This window comes from Aplysia californica, unplaced genomic scaffold (assembly GCF_000002075.1).
Source record: "Aplysia californica isolate F4 #8 unplaced genomic scaffold, AplCal3.0 scaffold00053, whole genome shotgun sequence".
Taxonomy (NCBI): domain Eukaryota; kingdom Metazoa; phylum Mollusca; class Gastropoda; order Aplysiida; family Aplysiidae; genus Aplysia; species Aplysia californica.
The window spans coordinates 1,693,318-1,713,533 of NW_004797323.1; the positions used below are offsets into that span (position 1 = coordinate 1,693,318).

The window sequence follows — 20,216 nt, forward strand, 5'->3', positions numbered from 1 at the left end:
ATTGTTCATGAAAAACAGGCACACATACATGCACTCATGTTAAGGTCAAAATCGGCTTAATTACAAATAAAACAAATTACAGTGGAATTCTGAAAATGTCAACACCTCGGAACTGAAAAAAAAGGTGTAACATTACATTTACATCGGTTCAAGACCCCCCCCTCCATCTTACATTTTTCTTACAGGAGCCAAATATCATTTAGGGTGAAAAGGAATGTTTGTCTCTCTTAAATTGCAGGTGGTGAAAATATGCCCTATTTATTGTAGTTGAACATTTAGTGGGTGTAAAATATTGGCTTCAACAGCATTGACTTGTATCTACTATGCCTCTATACCCACACTTATCTTCTTTACAGCTAAATGCTACGTGAAGATTAAGAAAATGAAGTCATTATGTAAAACATGTACCTGTTACATATTTCATACAACATCAAGATGTCTGTATCGTTTGCATGTTTACTGTAGCCTGGAAAGCAATGCAAACCCTCAGAAACCATAAGCCAGTCTGAATGGAAGACTTTAAATATGAAGCAAAATCGGAAAAGTGGTGTGGACTTGACAAATTTGGTGATCTCTTCGAGTCTACTGCGTGGACAGATGATCCAAAGAAATATCATATGCACTCTTCTTGCTGTTTGACAATGTCATCCTCTGAAAAACTGAGCTTTAGATCATAAAAGGTGAGAGCAAGATATTCCTCTTCTGCCTTCAGATGGACCGTCATCTTCACTAATGAGTTCATCTATGCCACGAATAACACAGAGCAAAACAAATTTTCTTATGAATGAAAGGCGGAGATAGGAAACATTTTATCTGGAAGGAAAATTATACCGACTAAACACATTGTCAGCATGGCGAACCTTCAAGAACCAGTTACCACTGTTTGAAGACCCATGCATGAAGGATAAACTTATTAGTTATCCACTTCAGCCCTGTCTGATTCCTTTGCGAATGACATTCGCTACTGTAGAGAGTACTATAGGCAAATCAAAATGGCAGTCAATGTCTAAAATTTGTCCACCTGGCAGTCTGCTTGGCGATTCTTTCCTTTCCAGTTAACAATAAAACATATCTTACCTGAACACCTGAATCGACTTTCCAAATCCTTGCTCAACATAGCATTGCATGGTGGAAGCGGATGGTAAAGTATCATTATTAACTGTAAGCATTGATCTAGTTTATTACAAAGTACATGTAAATAGATCTAAACTGGAGCCCCGATACAGTGCACAATGGCACAGGCACAACAACATACCTATCGAAAGGCACCAGCCATGTGCTTTGCCGGAACCAAAGGCAAACGTGAAGAATTCAGCTTATGGCTTATGGCGACAATGCATTAACCCGTGTTCGGAAACGACGGGCCTAAAAGACAAAGCACTGGTCCTGTATATCCTCGAAGATAATGAAGGCCTGAAAATGTACAGCCCCTTTAGCTCCTCATTCACTCAACAGAAAGAGAGCCTAGACACGATACTAAACGCATTCGCACAAAGGTTACAGGTAACCTCAACAAATTTAAGAATCGCCAGACTACATCTATCCACACTTGCTCAAGGCATCGATGAAACTCTAGACTTCTCCACCAGAATCAAGGTTCAAACAAGCCTTTGCAAATTGTCTACATCCGAGGAGAACAGATGTTAAAAAACACCATCATGATAGAACTACTAAAGATTTACCAACAGGTGGCCATCCTCGATCCTGATACAAATCTTTGGAAAAAAGCGACGGTGGAAAGACAATCTAAAGAGCCTAGGAGCTCTTTTGTCAGGAAAGATGATGGCAATTTAGTAAGAATGAACAGAGTACAACTAAATGAAAGCAAATCATCATCACCCGAAGCCCAGATTAAGACAAACGACACACCAGGTGACACCACCATTGAAATACCAACTCAGAATGCTCAGAACAGCCAAAAGCTAAACAAAGAACAACGAAGCTATCGAGAAGGATACTCTCCGCAATCGCAGACCGGGTCCCCAAACCCACCTATTCTCCCTCTCAGTAAGTCTAAAACCATGGCTCCAAGGATACCGGGTAATAAAAACAATAATGACACAAACGCAACATACACAACCAAAAGTGGTCGTGCTGTCAAAGTGCCTACCAGGTACAAAGATTGGGTATGAATTCATAAGAAAACATCACCTTTTATTTTTTTAAAAAGGGGATGTAGAGTGTACCAATAGGCAAATCAGGTTGGCAGTCAAGTTGCATAAAATCTACCCACTTGGCAGTCTGCTTGACGCTTCTTCCCTTTCCATTCAACAATAAAACATGTCTTACCCGAACACCTGAATCGACTTTCCAAACCCTTGCTCAATGTAGCATTACAGCTACTACCCAGCATATTGGAATAAAAATTTATCATACTGAGGAAATCAGTCTGGTGACATGAAACCATCATTTCTTAAAGAGCTACTTATCGAGGAAAACAAAGATTCCATCGGATTAAAAAACAGAAAGGAAAAGAAGTAGAGTGGCAGGGTGTATGACACAAGTGGACTACATCCAGTCAACAATGTAGTCTCTTAGGGTTAGTGACGAACAACTGATCCAAAACATCCAGCCGATTGTCTAAACAGATAAATGAAACATCTACAGCAACATGGGTCCCTAACACTGAAGACCTAGAAGAAAGCGAAGATGTGTCCCCATTACTCCTAAAACTTTTAACACTGCTGAGGAAACCTGAAAAACAAACTGGAGATCAGTCCTTCAACGCTCAGTTTAGCTTCAATGCTGATACATGTATACCAAATGAGTGGGAAAAGAACAAGCACAGTCACTGACTTGGCATCAGCAGGGATGGTGTCACAAGGAGCAGAAATTTAACTGATACTCTTCATAAAAGTGGTGCCAGTATCAGTTATTCAGACATACAGCTTCTGTATGACCACTGGGCTTTGCAGGATGTAGAAGCATCTTCTACTTGCCCACAATAAATTTTGAATGGAAAACGAGCTATTGTCATTGTTGACAAGGATGATTTCAAGGTTGATACATTAACTGGTGATGCGACTGGGGCTCACGGGACAAACGTCATGTAGGCTACCTACAGTTAGAAACCGATGAAAGAAAATGCAACAAACCTGGTTCCCTAGACATAAAGAGAAATGAAATCACTGCAAAGTTAATGAATAAATGAGCAGAGTTAACTGGTGTACAGCAGTACAGGCGTCCAATTGGAAGTAACAGTGAACCTGCAGTCCACCCAGAAGTCCCTCAACCTTCAGATAGCATTGACTTGCAATGAATCCGGACAGCAATACATGCCTTATCACATACAGCCAATGATAGTAACAGACCTCCCCCACATGAGCAACAAGTTCCAGCATACAGCACAGTGGGGCTCAAGCATGCTCTCAACCTTCTCCTAGGAAAAGTAAACCATATTATGATACAGCTTACCCTGAGCTACTGAGTAAGTCTGTTTTGTACGATATCATGAAAAAAACTTGTGAGTTCAATGCAAGAAAAGGAGATACCTTTTGCTTTTATACTTGGTGACATGCCTAAATACAAAATCAAAGAGGATAACCACCATAGAGTTACCCCCTTTTAAACTAGAGTCCGTACGAGGTTATGTGACACAGACACATTTGAGATTGTTGGCGGCCATTTTTAATGTGACTAAAAAGTTTGTTTACATGTGAGTGGGCGTTTCTCTGCTCTTAGTCTTACATGTTTTATTTGATTCTAACGTTCTGTTTTGATTCAAAGCGATTCTCTTAAAGGTGCAAGCATGTGAAACCTCTTGTCCCTTTCTGGATTAACGTCTTACTGGTTCTGTCAGGCAGTTCAGTGATGTCTGTTTTCTTTAATTACATCATCTATTTTTAGTGCATAATATGTCTTATAGACACAAATAGTCACTCCGGGTTTCTTTTTTAAAACATAAAGAGCCATCAGTAAGGTTCTGGGCCATGTGAAGTTAAGGTTGACTAGCAGCTAGATCTTTTTCACAATGGGCAGGAAATGTCTTTATTAAACTGAAACAGTGTACTTTTTATTGTTTTGTTTTATTGAATGTTGTCCAAAAACACCTTAGTAAAGGTTTTTGTTTCAGTTATCACTACACTGAGTAGAAAAACAATTGAATAGGCTACAAAACAACATTTAAGTTCACTTTTTTATCTTTAGTGAGTCCAGAGTTATCACAGTTGTTTTATTAATGTCTAGAATTAGATTTACTTAAAACAGCAATAGAAGGAGCTTTAGTTTAAGTGCTGTTTATGGTCTACTTTAGTTCTTAAAATCAATATAAACCAAAGTTTAATACCGATATAAGAAAACACTACTTATAATTTAGTATACTTTTTTAAAAAGTGAACATATGAATGAAAAATACAGTTTCCTGTTCAAATGTCACAAGGGAAAGTTTAACACGATTTTAAAAATACCAGTACATGTATTCATCATTTGTTTGAATGAATTTGCTTTATCAAGAGCTTCATTGCATTCCTACACCTAAAGGCTGAAAAACTCTGGATTTGTTTTCCTATGGCTCATCTTGATTTAATTTAATGCCAAACTCATATATCTGAGGGGGGCCCGGGGGGGGGGGGGGGGGGGGGGGGGAGAGGGGTGTTGGTATTGGGATTTGGGAGGAGAGAGAGCGTAGGGTGGTTAAGGGAGGTTCCCATGACACCCACATCTTTTCATACTTCTTTTTAAAAGTTCTATAGGCCCTATACGCTTTGATTCGGTCAATAAGAAATAAACCACCTCATAGATAAAGTGCTGATGAAGAAATAAAGGTTGTTTTTTTTTCTTCTTTTTTTTAAAGCCCATATCTCTATCTCTATCTATTTAATAATACATTTATTTACAGATCTAATTGTAGAAAGAACGCCGTATTGTTGCAATTTAGTAATTTAGATATAGTACGCCACGGCGCCCAGGTAAAAAAAAAAAATCAACAAGAACCAAGCCTCGCCTGTCGCGTATGAGAGAGAGAGAAAACATGCCTAGCCCATTGCTTTAGCATGAACTCCTTCACACAACTTGCCATAAAAAACATGGCGGACGCCGCTGTCAAATATGGCCATCGCGCAGCAAGGCGAGAGAGGGGCGTACTGTATCTAGTTCTATAGTGTACATCTATGATAACCACACTCTCTTTAAGGACATAATTCTGATTTTCGGTGCATTTTATAAACAGATGTCATACATGCACGCTATCTTCAAACGTTTCAAAGGATCTGGGTTAGCTGACATTCCAGTTGCAGCGAAAGTAGTTGCATCGGGTTCTGTAGACCAAGCTTTGCGAGGGAAACATTACAGAAGGGGCATTAGGTGTATTCTTCTGATGAGAGAAGCTCTAGTCCACACCAGACTGAACAGCATAGTGAACAGCAAATATCTTTCAGACAATGTAAAGGATAATCTAAATGTACTCAAAAATATTTCCAATGAATCGCAAGAAAACCTACTGGAAGCTACAAGGCAACTTGAGGAAGATGTTGAAATAAAGAGAACTAGTCAAGCAAGTATATGCGCTGCCTGGCACAGACATGGGAAAGTTTTGGGTGTCATATTCAGAGATGTCAGACCCTTTGGCTCAAAATGTCCATGCATGCCATGCTCTAGACGCTGAAGAGTATATGACATCTCATTTGACATGTTACCAGGTTTGATTGCTTATGACAACCAGGAATATTTTCTACGGCTCGCAGATTTTTGGGCAATGTTGACGTCACTTCCGGAGGAGCAACTGAATTTTTTCCGTTCACATTTTGCCCAGCCCACGTCAGGTCATCCATACTCCTGTATGTCTCTGGACATGTGGATAGAAATGACCATGAATCTACATTCAAAACTCAAAGAGGGATTGTTAAGTCTTCTTTAGAATGAGAAACAGTTCACTTTCTACTACAAAAAAAGTAAATAATGTGGCGTAGATCAAGAACGCGCTGAATGGAAATCTTAATTGTAAGCACTGAAACAAAACATGTCGAGTGTCAGCCTGCTAGAATGAAAAAAGACAAACGGGCTATTCAGGATTTGTTGGCTACTCTCTAAGATTTCAAAAGTGACATATTTGAAATCTCTTGTTCAATGCTGAGATTCCTGCAGACAGGTGTTGTCGCGTTCACAGAGTTGGTTAAAGACTTCCACAGCGCTCTTCAAGACAGCAAAAAGTCCAGTTACAAACCTTTCTTCAAGGGAAAATCTCCACAAAAATGAAACCCTTGAATGCAAAGATGAAAAGAAACAACCAAAAGTCTTGACGTTGCACATTCGCAGAGAAACAGGTGCCCCAATGGAGCAAACACAAATGGAAAGCTTTGGATTAGAAGAACTATTACAAATTGCTGAAGAATCAGGCAGTATCAACCTCGAAATGTAACTAGAAAACAAGATTACAGAGGCATCTCTTTTCATGTTACACGTTGATGGCTCTATGCACAAGACAGCTAAAAGTCGACTCCTTGAGTTCTTTTCTTTAGAAACTACTCAAGATATAACAAAGGACTTCATCAGCCTTTTTGAAATGGTACTGATTTGTAGACTACCATGAAGTCCAACAATGGAAGATCGAGAATCTAGAAAGAGAGATTGGGATGAATACAGGTAGAGAGATTACTTAAACAGCGTTTGTGGCTTAGTGCTATCAAGACACTCAGAAGCAAGTCAGATTATCCTCATCAATGACAGATATGATCTGCCATCTACAATTAAGGATGATGAACGTGACCGTTGGGCTGCCAAGTATTCACATGGACACAACCAGTACCCAACTCCGGATACCAAATTTCCAGGACCTTCAGAGTTCAACAGCTTTTTGATAAATCAAAAAAATAAAATGAGACCCCAAAAGCTTGTAAAAGACCAACTGAAAACATCTCTAGACTTCTGAAAAAATTATGTAATCGAGGGATAGCAAGCAACAAACTTGGAATATGAGGTGGCAAACACGAATTTTGTTTTTTAACAAACAGAGGCAGATACGATGTTACTGTCAAGTTATGCCATGATACAACGTAGACAGCTTAAAAATCCTCTTGTCACTGACAGTGAGGACACAGGCTGTGTACGTATCGGGGAAGATCCTGGATCAGCTCTTCATCAAATGAAATAATCAATTGTTGCACCATGCTTTCTGAAAATGTTTCCATGCTTATGAAAGCGGCCCATATCATAATTGGTAACGACCACACATCAGGATTTTATGGCCATGAAAAGAAATCTGTTATGAAAAGATTGAAGAGCAATTTGGAAGCATGTGAACTATTACAGCATTTTGGGGAGGGTATTGAAATGGATGAAGATGTAAGAAATGACATGAAAACGTTTGTTTTGACAAAAGTGTTTGGTGCAGATGCTGATGCTATGTGTGGACAAGTTAGGGCAGAAAAATGGTGCAAGCAACAAAAAAAAGTACAATATCACTCCCTCCTGAAGATGACTCATTGAAACATCATTTACAAATGTACAAAGGACAAATTATCTCACCTTCTGCCAACTCAACTTTGACATGCCAATTCACCCTACGCCTATATGTCATAGATGGCAACTGCAGAATGGGCGATGCAAACCAGTTCACCAGTCTTCCAGCGATGCCCAAACAATTGTCAATTTTGGACAGGCCTGACCAGAAAACAGTCTCCCTTGACACCAATGAAGATGAAGACAGAGAGTTTGGAAACTCAACTCATTCAGATGAAGACAAGAGCTAAAGAGGTTTCATCCCTTTATGATTGTTGTTTCTAACAATTGAAAACCATCTTTCAAATGTTTAAACTGCATGTTTCCTTAAATGGTAATGTATTTGTGTGGGTTGAATTACTTCTAAAATTATGCTCAATCCCATTTGTACAGTGAATTCTGAGCTTCAGTATCATAGACCAATTTTATTATTGTCACAGGTTTGTTCCTGGGCCTATATGTAGACATAACTCATATTGTGCCTGCTGTTTGTTTGTAAATATTCGATAGAAGCCACATTTGTTTTTTTGTGGGTTTTCTTTTTGTAAGTGTTTTTTTTTACACCAAAGAAAGAGATTCATGGAAGATCAATACTTGACACAGCCACTGAACTAGCAGAATAACACCATTTTCCATGTAACAGAGAAATGCTGAAACCCTTAAGACCAGAACTCCCCTCAAACACTAACATCAAGAATGCCAACATCAAAACTTCCATCATCATAAAAGAGTGAAAAAGGAATGTGACCCAGTAGAACTGAAGACAACAGCTCTGAAGACAATTGACTCCTACCCTAGTGACTCAATTCATGTTTACACAGACGGGTCAGCCTTCAAGGGAACTATAAACGCAGGCTTTGGGGTAAGAACTGAACATCCTGACAAAACATGTGAAGAGCTATTTGATGCATCCGGTACTTTTTGTACAAATTATGAGGCTGAGCCGTCGCCATAGAAGCAGCAATCCTCCACCTGACCAACATTTTCATAATACATCCAAACAAAGTCAAGAACACTATTATCTTCACAGACGGAAAGTCAGTACTCCAAGCTTTGGAAAACATGAATTTCGAAAGCCCAGCCAGCCTATCTGTGGCTCAAACAATCAACACCTTCATACAGACCTATGCCGTCAACCTGACTCTACAGTGGATACCTGGCCACAACATCCCAGGAAACGACAGAACAGACACCCTTGCCAAGAAGGAAGCATCACAAACACAACCTCACAACCCAGTATCACAACAGACAGCCAAGAACATCATCAAACGCAACACCAGGGAACAGTGGCTGAATGGATGGGCAATGGGCAAAACTGGAAGAACTGTATTTACACACATGACAGCCCCCAACTCAAAAGATGCAATAAATTCCCTGAGTAGAAGAGAACAAGTCATGATCTTTCGCCTGCGAACACAACACATCCCACTAAATTCCTACCTTAATAGGATCCGCAAGGATACCCCACCCGACAGCCCGTTGTGCGACTGCCAGGATGAAACAGAACCACACCACCTCTTTAACTGCCCTGCACTTTGCGACCTGGGTAGTACCTACCTACCTGCCTCCACAGACATCGGAAATACTCTATACAGCGACAAAGCACAGCTGATTAAAACCTGTAAATTCTTTGCCATATCGTCAGACCGGAGGACTAGAACGGCCGCTGGATCGGAAAAGTAAAGTAAGTGTTTTACGGTGCTCGCAATGACAGAAGGTCATATGAGCGCGCGGGACACATTAAACATTTCAGTTTGTAGGAAATTTAGAATTTAGCCCGGGTGGGGGCTGAAGCCTACTCTTATCGATTTTGGATCACCAAGGGATCTTTAATGAGCGCAACTTAAACACGGGACCTCCGAGATTTTTTGCCCTTATCTGAGAAGGCTAGGAGTAGATCTTACCTACCATAATAAGATCAGGGATGTGGCTGAAACACAGCAGTAAGAATGAGTCAAGTAGTAGCAGTAGAAAGGCTACAGAAAGAGTCAGGAGCCCAGAGGAGGGGGCGCAGGAGGTGAGAGGGTTGGGATCAGTAAGAGGAGAGGAAAGCAGACGACACAACATTGTTAGAGAGCAGGAAAGGATATGAAAGGAGATAATTTTAGAGAATAGAATTTACTGTCGTTATCCGGATTCGTACCCAGGACCTATTGAATGAGAGTTGAGAGGCGAACACCTTAACCTCTAGACCACAAGAAAAAATAGAATCTTTTAATAACTGGTTTACTAGATAAACATGCCCCTTTGAGAAAACGCAAAATTTGCCTGTGCCCGAACCATCAATGGTACAAAGATGACAACAGATTGTCAAAACAAGAGAGAAGACTAGCTGAGAAGTGGATAACAACAACATTGGAGGTGCACAGGCAGGCTTACATTAAAGCTAAAAGCAAGACTAATCAGTTTATCAAAGAGTCCAAGGTGAAGCATGCTCAAAATAAAATCAATGACAATAGAAGCAATTCTAAAGAACTTTTTAATATAATTACAGGCCTCTTACATCATGAAACTACAGTCAACCTGCCACCACACAGAGATGCGCAGATGCTGGCAGAGGATTTCTCTGATCACTTCAACAACAAAATTAAAAAGATCAGAGACGAGTTCGGTCAAACTCCAGCTGAATCAATGGTGGCAAATTTAAATTCATCTTTAAATGAATTCCAGCCTGCAACAACAGAGGAAATTTCCAAAATACTTACAACCTCCACCAATAAGACCTGTTTGTTAGATGCCATTCCAGCTTGGCTGATAAAAAACTGTGTTGCAGAAGTTACACCAGCAGTAACTTCTATAGTGAACAGCAGTCTGCAAGAGGCTTATGTCCCACCCATATTTAAGCATGCGCTCGAAACACCACTGCTCAAAAAATCAAACTTAGACAAAAACCTCATTAGCAACTACCGTCCAGTCTCCAATTTCAATTTCCAATCAAAAGTCTTGGAAAGGCTAGTATCATCACGTCTCAAAAAGTATTCATCAGCTGAGGGTCTTGCCGCCAAATGTCAATCAGCCTATAAAAAATTTCACAGCACAGAGACTGCCCTCCTTAGAGTACACAACGACATCATCCGATACACTGATCAAAAACAGTGTACAGCCCTTATTTTGCTTGACCTGAGCGCAGCGTTTGACACCATCGACCAAGACCTTTTATTACAGCGGCTCATAGTATACTTCGGCATCAGTGGATCTGCACTCAAATGACTGGAATCCTATCTCAAAGACCGATCCCAATCAGTTCAACTTACATCTTCTCATGGCAATTCTACACCAGAGGCTGGCTGTGTGAGATCATCGTCAGTTCAGCTTCATTATAGAGTCCCTCAAGGCTCAGTCCTTGGACCAGTGTTATTTATACTCTACACAACTCCATTGTCTGACATTGTTAAGCAACACAAGTTAGAACATTACATGTACGCCGATGACACCCAGCTGCACATACCAATCAACCGGGGAAAAGAAGATCAACAGATTTCAACCTTTCAAAACTGTCTTCAAGATATCAAGGACTGGATGTTTGACAATAAACAAGAGAGAAATAATCTTAATGGGAACAAATCACTTAAGAGCAAATGTACAATTTGAGAGTTTGGATCAAGGCAATGCAACTGCTATGGTGGAAAAATCAAGTGCCATACAAAACCTTTGCTTTTATTTTGACCCTGATTTTTCAAAGAAAACACGTCACCAGAATTTGTCAAACCATGCACTTCCATCTTAGAAACATTGGCAGAATAAGGAAATTTATTGATGAAAATACCACAAAAAATCTTGTTCATGCTTTTATTATAAGTCACCTTGATTATTGTAATACCCTTCTTCTTGGCAGTCCAGATTCTACTCTTGCCAGACTTCAAAAGATTCAAAACAGGGCAGCAAGACTTGCAAGTTTGTAACTTTGAGAAAACTTTCAGACCATGCCCATGATATTTTGAAAACCCTCCACTGGTTGCCAGTGAGAAAGCGCCTAGGTCCAGAAAAATGTTGGGTGAAAGGGCCTTTTCCATCTGTGCCCCAAAACTTTGGAACAATTTGGATTAAGAGGTTAAAATGTCTCTTTCAATTGATCAATTTAAATCAAAGTTGAAGACAATGTTTTTCAGGAAAGTATATTTATAATGCTGGAACTCCATATCTGAAATATGTCAGTTTTTTTGTTTAAAATTTTTTTGAACATTTATGCATGTCGTAGTGGTACTGAGCTTTAGAGCTTTTGTAAGTGCGTGTGTGTGTGTGAGTGTGTGTGTGTGTGTGTGTGTGTGTGTGTGTGTGTGTGTGTGTGTGTGCATGTGTGTGTGTGAGTGTGTTTTGTAAACGCCAACGAGCAGGTTTTGTGGATTCTGGCGCGTTATAAATTCATTTATTATTATTATTATAATATTATTATCATTATTGGGTTCATAAAGTTGTTCAAGACAGGAAATATAAAATAAAACATTACTTAATTTACGTAATTTTCTTAATTAGCCCTTGAAAATGGTAAAACATGTGAGAAACGAACAATGGGAGCCCACGGTCACCAAACTAAGGATTTGTCCTAGCTCAAACTCTATTGCACGCTCCATTTCACCATATTTACTTTAAACATTTACACATACACACCATTTTTCGGTCATTTCGACCATTCAAAAACTCAAACAAAAAAAAACTTTTCTACCTTTCCTTCATAACCTCATTTTCGGTTAATTCTAATCGGACAATCTTCCTAGACCTAAAAAAAATGCAGACCATGGCAATGTCACGCGTTCGGCGATCAAAACGCAGCACAATGCTGCTATAGGTGTGAATCGATAGACTCCATGCAACGCTGCTCTAGGAGTTAAATGGTTAATGATCCCTAGAATTTAAAACATCACAAGCACCAAATCTATGCCTCTCAGGGACAAGAAAGTTCACAAAACCTCACAATCACATGACATGTAGATCTATCAAGCAAAGCAGCACCACAGGTACAAAACAAAGTCCTTTCTCAATTGGAGGAAGACTTTTCATCTTCGTTCACAGCTGGTGGCTTGGACGGTTTCCAGGGTCGTGGCGGTCTCTTCAGCTCTGTACGCAACAGCCACTCACGATAATAATTCAAGAAATTGCGGAATGGAATCCTGAACTGGTCTGACAAGAGGTAATTGTTTTCGCCAGACTTCTCCTGAAATACATTTAAAAAATGATATATACAGGTGCCTGCAAACATTTATTATATGGGAGGAACTGAGCTCATCGTGCTTTTCGATTTTATAGCAGTTGACACTTTCTATTTGTTTGTTTGAGAATAGTGGACCGATATTTTTAAAAAACCCAACGAAACAAACTACTGGAAAACTGCTCCAGGACCAATTAAAATTTGTACCAAATATTCTTCACAGCAATTCGTACAAGACATACATTTCATTTTCTGCCACAACCACCAACAAATTTCCCAAATGATTACCTGAAGACAAAGGTCAAGGAATTTACAAATACAGGAACTAAGACAAGAAGACTGAAGCACAAACTGACTATGGTACTGTCTAAAAACCCATTTCACTTAGGGGGGCGACTTCTATAAATGACTACAAGGATTATGAAGTGCCACCTCAGTGCAATTAAAATCTCTTCTGCGAACATAATTTCTTTATCGTTGTATTGGCTTGGCCAGACGTAGTCCTGCTACTGATAAAATGTGATCAACGCTATCCGTACATCATGTTTTACTATTGAATCCATTCGACATGGGGAACTCTGTGCCACCACTTTCCAAAGAGGAAATTTACTCATTAATCCGATCCGTACGCTTGGCATAGCAGTTTGTCAAAATGATTTTTTGAGAAATACTGAAAGTTTCAAAGAGATCTTCGTACTAGAAGTTATCTAAAATGTGAAGAATACAACCCTGGGGGCACAAAATGACCCCAGGGCGTACAGACAGGGTTCACATGCACAAGGGAAGCCACAAGCCTTGGCTCTCTTTGGTCAGAAGCACACAGAATGAGGTAACTCTAACTAGCAGTAAAACTGTGGTGCCAATGTCACCTTTACGTAAGAGCAAAAAGTACTGTCAGATACAGCAGAAGTTTGAAGACAATAGTTAAAAGCATGCCATTGCTATAGTTTTTTTTCAGAGCATCTGAGCAGTGAAATGACTGGCAAACCATGATTGCTTATGTCCGTTTCAGAGCTGGCACTTCAAGATGATGGTCATGATGATTTATTAGTGCTGGTTCCTACAGGGCCCTGTTTTTCAGTCAGAGATATCGTCTTGTTCCAGGGACCCACCCCACAGACCATCCACTAAACATCATGTCACTTACATTCTTTGACATTATTGTGAGCCTAGTCTCACTAACCAAAAGTCAGAAAGTCAAAAACTACTCACAGCTTCAATAATTTTCCTTTTGGTGTTTGCCAAAGATCTCTCGAGAATGGAGATGATTTCTTTGTTGGGCTTGTGACCCAATTCCTCCATCACTTGCAGCATGCGACGCTTGTAGCTGAATCTTGTACCACTGCTATATATAAAGTGACCCATGACCTCTACACTTGGCTCCAAATTGGCGGCCTAAAAATGGAACAAAGTTGAGAATTTAATAGATGACAAATGATGTAGCCTATCTTGTGAAATGTTTTGGTACATGGGCAGAAAATAAAAAAACAAAAGGGAACTATTAGAAAAATCAATAAGGAAAGGGGATAACAGGCATCAGTGGTTTTGGCTTACATTCTTCAAATTAAATTTTACTTTAAAAAGCATAAGAATCACAAAAGTTTTCAATGCAAGCGATGAAATGGCCAAATAAACTAGGTCACAATATTTATTGAAGGTATACCCTCAAACTAATACCAGAGTTTTTCCTTGATTTTTTTTACTAAGTGTCAGTCACTGTGGATCCCCATCCATTTCACATCCACCAGATGGCCACCCCTTTCCTCCAAATCAATGTCGATAGCACCACAAAATACCCACTCGAACAAACAAACAAACAAACCCCCGTCCTTCACTCTTAAATCCAGATCTAGATCTAAATCTATTCGAATCCTCATCACTGGCACCATCATCGTTTTCAACACCACTGCTATTGTACCTGTAGACCTGACCTATGTCTAGCCGCAAACGATAGACAAGTTTTCATACCCTTGTAATTTCATCTATACACAGTTTAGACCAAGCCTTCTTTCCTGTCAAAATGCTTGTTTCATTAGCCGTTTACTTCATGTTGAAATTTTTTAATTCTGAAAAGCACCTCAGCCCTATTTGCAATCACTGATTCTCTCACTAAAAGTGGCAATTAAGGCTGACAATTTTTGACATACAACACACCCTCTATGAGGTTGTCGATATCTACTATTATAGGGTAAACGGAGGAATAAGGCACAATGAAGTGTTCATGTATTCGCAGTAGACCGGGAATTCCGTCTGATGGGGCTGAAACATTTTTACAATTAATTTCCATGCAGGAAGAAACACTTATCAGTCTTACCACCAGCCACCCACTCAGACTTACAACTCAGGGCATGAAGCAACATATCAAGGATACCTTGCACTGACATAAAGGCAGTCTCGGAAACTGCAAGAGTAACAGACTGAAAAGAAGAGACAGCAGCAGACCATATAAAAGCATCCATCATCCCTTCCAACCAGTTGCCCACACCATCAAACCAAACAAGCAAAATGTTGTTACCTTCCCCTCAAAGGCAGTGAGCATCCATCCCACTTACCCGCATGTCCTCCATGAGCTGAACGGCCTGTTCCTCTGTGCGGCACGACAGGGCTAAGGCAGCGTACGTTCTCATGTTAGGGCTCAGTCTTAGCTTGGACATTATGGGAAGTACTGCCTGCGGATAGCATGTCATACAGATACAGTCATAGTTTAAGTGCCAATAAATTTATACTCATGTGATCCCCCCCCCCCCCAAAAAAAAAAGGCTCACATAAACTCTTACAATATCAGTCCTTCAGGTTGGATACAGTGTAGAAGCTACAAGAGTTCAATAAGTCTACCCTGACAATGAAAGAAGCAAGCTAGAAAGGTGGTATTTGATACTCTCAGTGATTCTCTACCGCCACCTTGTGAATGGACACACTTTTGCCACCTTTGTTGACCTTCAAAAGTCCTTGAATAGGACACATACCATTCCTACACTGCAGATAGAGAATATTCAGCACAAAAGAAATGCTGCAATTTGAGAAGGTTTTTTTAAGATTTGGGAAAAGGAAAAAGTCAGCAGGTGCTTTATCCAGAAAATAGGGTGGGAGTAGGGGAATTTTGTAACCACACTGCTTTAATTGTCTGAGTCAACTTCACGACTCTGAGCTCTGATTCCAAGCACTGTTGTTCAGCATAAGGATTCCTTTTTGTAGCTTCCCTTGTCATTTATTGACCAAATTTGATTATAGTTTCATCAACAATGGCGAATATTAGTCTCAAGTGAGAGTAGGGCTATTTTCTTAGTAGTCTGTTGTGATGATACCCTCACTGTCCCTAAAACAGGACAGCAGAACGTTTTCACTTGAAAGTTGCACCATTGCCTTCTTTGGCCATCAGGATAAAGGAGGTTTTCACTGCATTGAAGAGGATTTTAGTTTGATATCAAAATGATGAACCCATGTTACAACTCAAAAAAAGGTTTGAGTGCCTTCTGAAACCTGATTCTAGTTCAATGTGTTTTTGCAACAGTCAGCTTTTACTTGTTGTTTTTTTATCTGATATCAAAACTCGTTGAACCCAACCTGCTGATATCTTTGGCATGAAAAGATGGTTGTGCATGATCATTGGAGCCAATTTTCATTTCTGTAGCACCTGTTAACTGTTTAACAGGTACTCGTTGATTGTAAAATATCTTCTGGATCTTCTGCCCGGGCCACACAGGGGTAATCGGCAACGAGAGAGCAGACAAGCTGGCTGGAGAAGCAAAAGTGGGAGGGAATTTGACACTGGACACACCAACCGTCCTAACCGTTGTAAGGGAAAATTTGAGGAAGAATAGGGCAGATAGTGGTTCCCACACCTTAGGTAGGTAGATTGAAGGAGAGGGGGATCCAAAGAGGAGAAGGGAAACACAGCCATCTGTGCGGACCAGTCCGATGGATCTCCAACCAGATTATGATGGGGACTATAAGCAGACAGACTCTGGAATGGATCCTGAAGAGGGAAGTGGGGGGGGGGGGGGGGGCAGAGATGGACATGTTCCGACTGTAGTGACCCCAACACTGTGGACAAGGTGTGACAAGGTGTGTAAAGTATCAATTTCTTTATTAGACGCACTTTTCCTCCAGAACAACAATGGTAGGGAGCCTTTCTAGAAGTCGGTCAAGAATGGAGAGATAGCTTGTTTTAAACTTCCTTAACCAATTTTTAACAGTTTCAGAAGAAGAGCTTTCAGCAAGGTAAACACTTAATATATTCTCAAAACTGTCACTGATGATTTTCCTTGCAAATAAAGATTTCATTATGGGGTGGTATTCAAAAGATTCCACTGTTAACATTGTTTCACTGTTAACATTGTTTCCATTTAAAATAAATTCCATTCATCTTCTGGTATTCAAATACTACATTTACTAAAACTAAAAGTACTCTTAAGTTCACATAATTCATCGGATTTTCCAAAAACTCCACATGCATCTTTCCAGAATGGTAAAAATCACATTCAACAAGTTTGAGTGTTGCATGACAATTTCTTCATAGCCTGGGTAAAGGCTTATTGAATGCGCCTTGTAGGCATACATTTTTCTCTCTGCTGACAGCCTTAGCAGGAGACAATAAATAGCAGACAAAAATGTTATCCTAGGCATTATTCCACAATCGCCTAAATTAATTGCTAGGGATTACTAGATATAAGGAGGTCAATCGAATAAAGACACCATTGGGTATCTCACAATACACTTTCATTCAGTTTCATCATTTTCTTCCAAATCTTTAATTTAAAAATAACAAGCACTTAAGGAATAGTTCTGATCTGGGCACTTTCTTTATCTCTAATTTATTTCAAATTTTTAAAAAATGATTTAGGATTTGTGTTTGTGGCACGACACTGACGATATGCAACATTATAATCATACACTCTGGTCATCGACAGACCTGAGATGAGTAGAAAGAGGAACATGATACCTTCACACTTTCCTTCTCATGCCGCATATTCCTCCGCATCATGACATCATTTAGCAAGTCCACATCGGGCCGGACACCCCTACTCTCCATTTGAAGAAGCAGATAAACTTCAGCTGACTCCGTGTTGGGCAGACAGGAAAGAAGTTGAGTGAATGTTTTCACATCAGGATCCGAACCCAACCTGTCCATCTGAGATAGCAGCTCTGGCACCCCACCTAATAATGCCAGTCGTGCTTCTGGCTTGTTCAAATCTCTCAAATCTTTTGGCATGCCAGCAACCAGCGATTTCTCCATGTCTTTCAAACATACTTCTTGAGACAAGAGGGTTGAGAATACAGAGCTAGACAATTCATTGTTTCTAGATTTACTCAAACCTTTTGTCACAGTGACAAAGTGCTCATAGCTGTCGAATGAGCTTGAAGTATCTGCTTCATCCTCCCACCATTCATACACTTTCTCTCCTTCTGCATTTCTCCCAGAATCTGCCTGAGAAAACATCTCTGCAATATCTCTATCAACCTCTGCTGCACAGACATTAATGTAATTCTCAGCATCTTTGAGGTTAGCTGTTCCGTCATCAGCATTAACTCTTCCACCCATTATTTCAAGATGATCCGGAACATGAGTTTCAACATCAGAACCCAAGTGACGAATATCTTCATTTTCTCCTCTTTTTATTCGACCATCAGCATTACTAGTGTGCTCAAAGTCTAAAATTCCAGACCACTCCTGATCAGCTCTTGTAGCAGATTCAAGCTCAAAAGCATTCCGATCTTTACGTAAATATTCCTGTTTAACAATTTCTGATGAATCAGCTGAGTCTCTGACTCTCTGGAATAGTTCAGATTTCTCAGTCAAAAGCCCCATGGCAGGAGACAAAGTCAGGTGACTCAGATCACGACTGGAAATTCCAAGAGCAGCCAGGAACTCAGAGGGTTTCCCGATGCCACAGTCTCTGGCGCTACGAATGAACAGGTTGAAAATCTTTGTATCTGGTGTGATGCCGTATTCTTTCATCTTGAGCCAAACCTGAATCAAAAAGAGAAGGAATGAGAGAGAATTGCTTAAAAAGTGTGTATGTGGGGGAGGGACAGAGGGAAAAGATAAAAGAGAAAGAATTACTCGTAACTCACAGGCCAAAGAGAAAGCTTTTCTTACAAAGGAACGTGAACGAATTTTTCAAACAGAAGTAAAGAGAAATACATAGACAGACACATGGTTGGATTGCAAAAGTGTGTAATGAGTGTGTGAGAGAGTGAATATTTTAGTACAGTGATGAAAAGGTGAGTGAGTGGGTACAGTATATGGCTGTGAGTGAAGGAGTGAGTGTGTGACGGAGAGAAGGAGTGAGAACCAAATGTGCGAGACAGTGGATAAGTGTATGTATCAGAGAATAGACGAGTGAGAGAGGGGAAAAGAGAATTAGTGGGTAAAAGCATAAGGACGAGTTGACACTTAATGAGAGGGTGAGTGGGTGAGCCAAGTCAGAATAAATTCTTGAAAACTTCTAAAAACAATCCAAGTTCAAGTACATTGAGCAATCCACCTCATGACCAAGTATGGTACCAGCAGAGCAAACGGTGTGTGTCCCAGTCATCACTTAATTTTGAGGCAACCTTCGTTTCACAAATCACATGCCAAATATTATGCCCACTCCCTCTTTCAGTAAGATGACTATTACTCCAAAGTGACCACCATTCATACAAATAAAATGTAGCTATCATACAGAGTGTTTATTGTATATGTCTTGTTGTACGGTAAACATCACTGTGATCAGTGGGTTGTTGGAGGACAACATTGGAAGGTCCTACTTCTTTACTCTTCCTCTGTTGTTTATCTGCCAAATCTTGCATTTTTCCCAATCACTAAATGACAAGACATATCGTTTTGATGGGCTTCTCTTTGCTTAGAAAAAAAAATATCATCAAGACGTCAACACACAACATGTTAACCCCATCTATACGCCCTGGAGTCATTTTGTACCCCTGGAGTTGTATTCTTCACATTTTAGAATACTTCTAGTACGAAGATCTCTTGGAAACTTTCAGTATTTTTCAACAAATCATTTTGACAAAACGCTATGCAAAGCGTACGGATCGGATTAACCAGTAAAGTTCCTCTTTGGAAAGTGGTGGCACAGAATTCCCCACGTCAAATGGATATAATAGTAAAACACGACGACACAGATAGGGTTAAGTATGGTATGATAAGCAGACTGTTAAAAAGATAAAGGGCAAAGTTTTCACCTGGGTGCTGAGAGGACTTCATGACATGCAAGATAGGTGTTCAGGACATTCCTAAGCACTTCAGCATTGATTATAATCAACTGTTTAGACATGGAAAAAAAAATGCAATTCACTCATTTTTTAGGATGACATGGGTTTTTGACTGACATCTCATCTTGAGTGAGAAAAGTTTAAATACTTATGTTGTCTCAGAAATACTTCATGCTGAGCCCTATGGCATGCCACAAACTCAGTGCACATATTTCTCAATAGGCAGACATGTGAATAAATAAAATGAAAAAGATATTGACAACACACACACACACAAGAGAGACAGAGAGAGAGAGAGAGAGAGAGAGAGAGAGAGAGAGAGAGACAGAGACAGAGACAGAGAGAGAGACAGAGAGAGAGAGAGACAGAGACAGAGAGAAGAAGGGAAGTAGAGGGTGAGAGAGAAAGAAGAGGGTGA

The 20,216-nt window shown here is 40.0% G+C and overlaps 1 protein-coding gene and 1 pseudogene across 1 annotated transcript in view; one reads left to right on the forward strand and one right to left on the reverse strand.

Moving 5' to 3' along the window:
• The first annotated feature begins 5,469 nt into the window (after positions 1-5,469).
• Positions 5,470-7,685, forward strand: LOC118477266 (annotated as a pseudogene).
• Positions 7,686-9,896: 2,211 nt separating this feature from the next.
• LOC101856496 (pentatricopeptide repeat-containing protein 1, mitochondrial) overlaps positions 9,897-20,216 on the reverse strand; it is a 17,114-nt gene continuing 6,794 nt past the window's right edge. Inside the window, exons 5-8 of the mRNA XM_005092816.3 lie at positions 17,523-18,551; positions 15,133-15,249; positions 13,793-13,975; positions 9,897-12,586 (exon numbers count right to left, since the gene is read on the reverse strand). Of these exons, the coding sequence (XP_005092873.1) occupies positions 12,410-12,586; positions 13,793-13,975; positions 15,133-15,249; positions 17,523-18,551 (1,506 nt within the window). The 3' untranslated portion in view covers positions 9,897-12,409. The remainder of the gene's footprint in view (positions 12,587-13,792; positions 13,976-15,132; positions 15,250-17,522; positions 18,552-20,216) is intronic.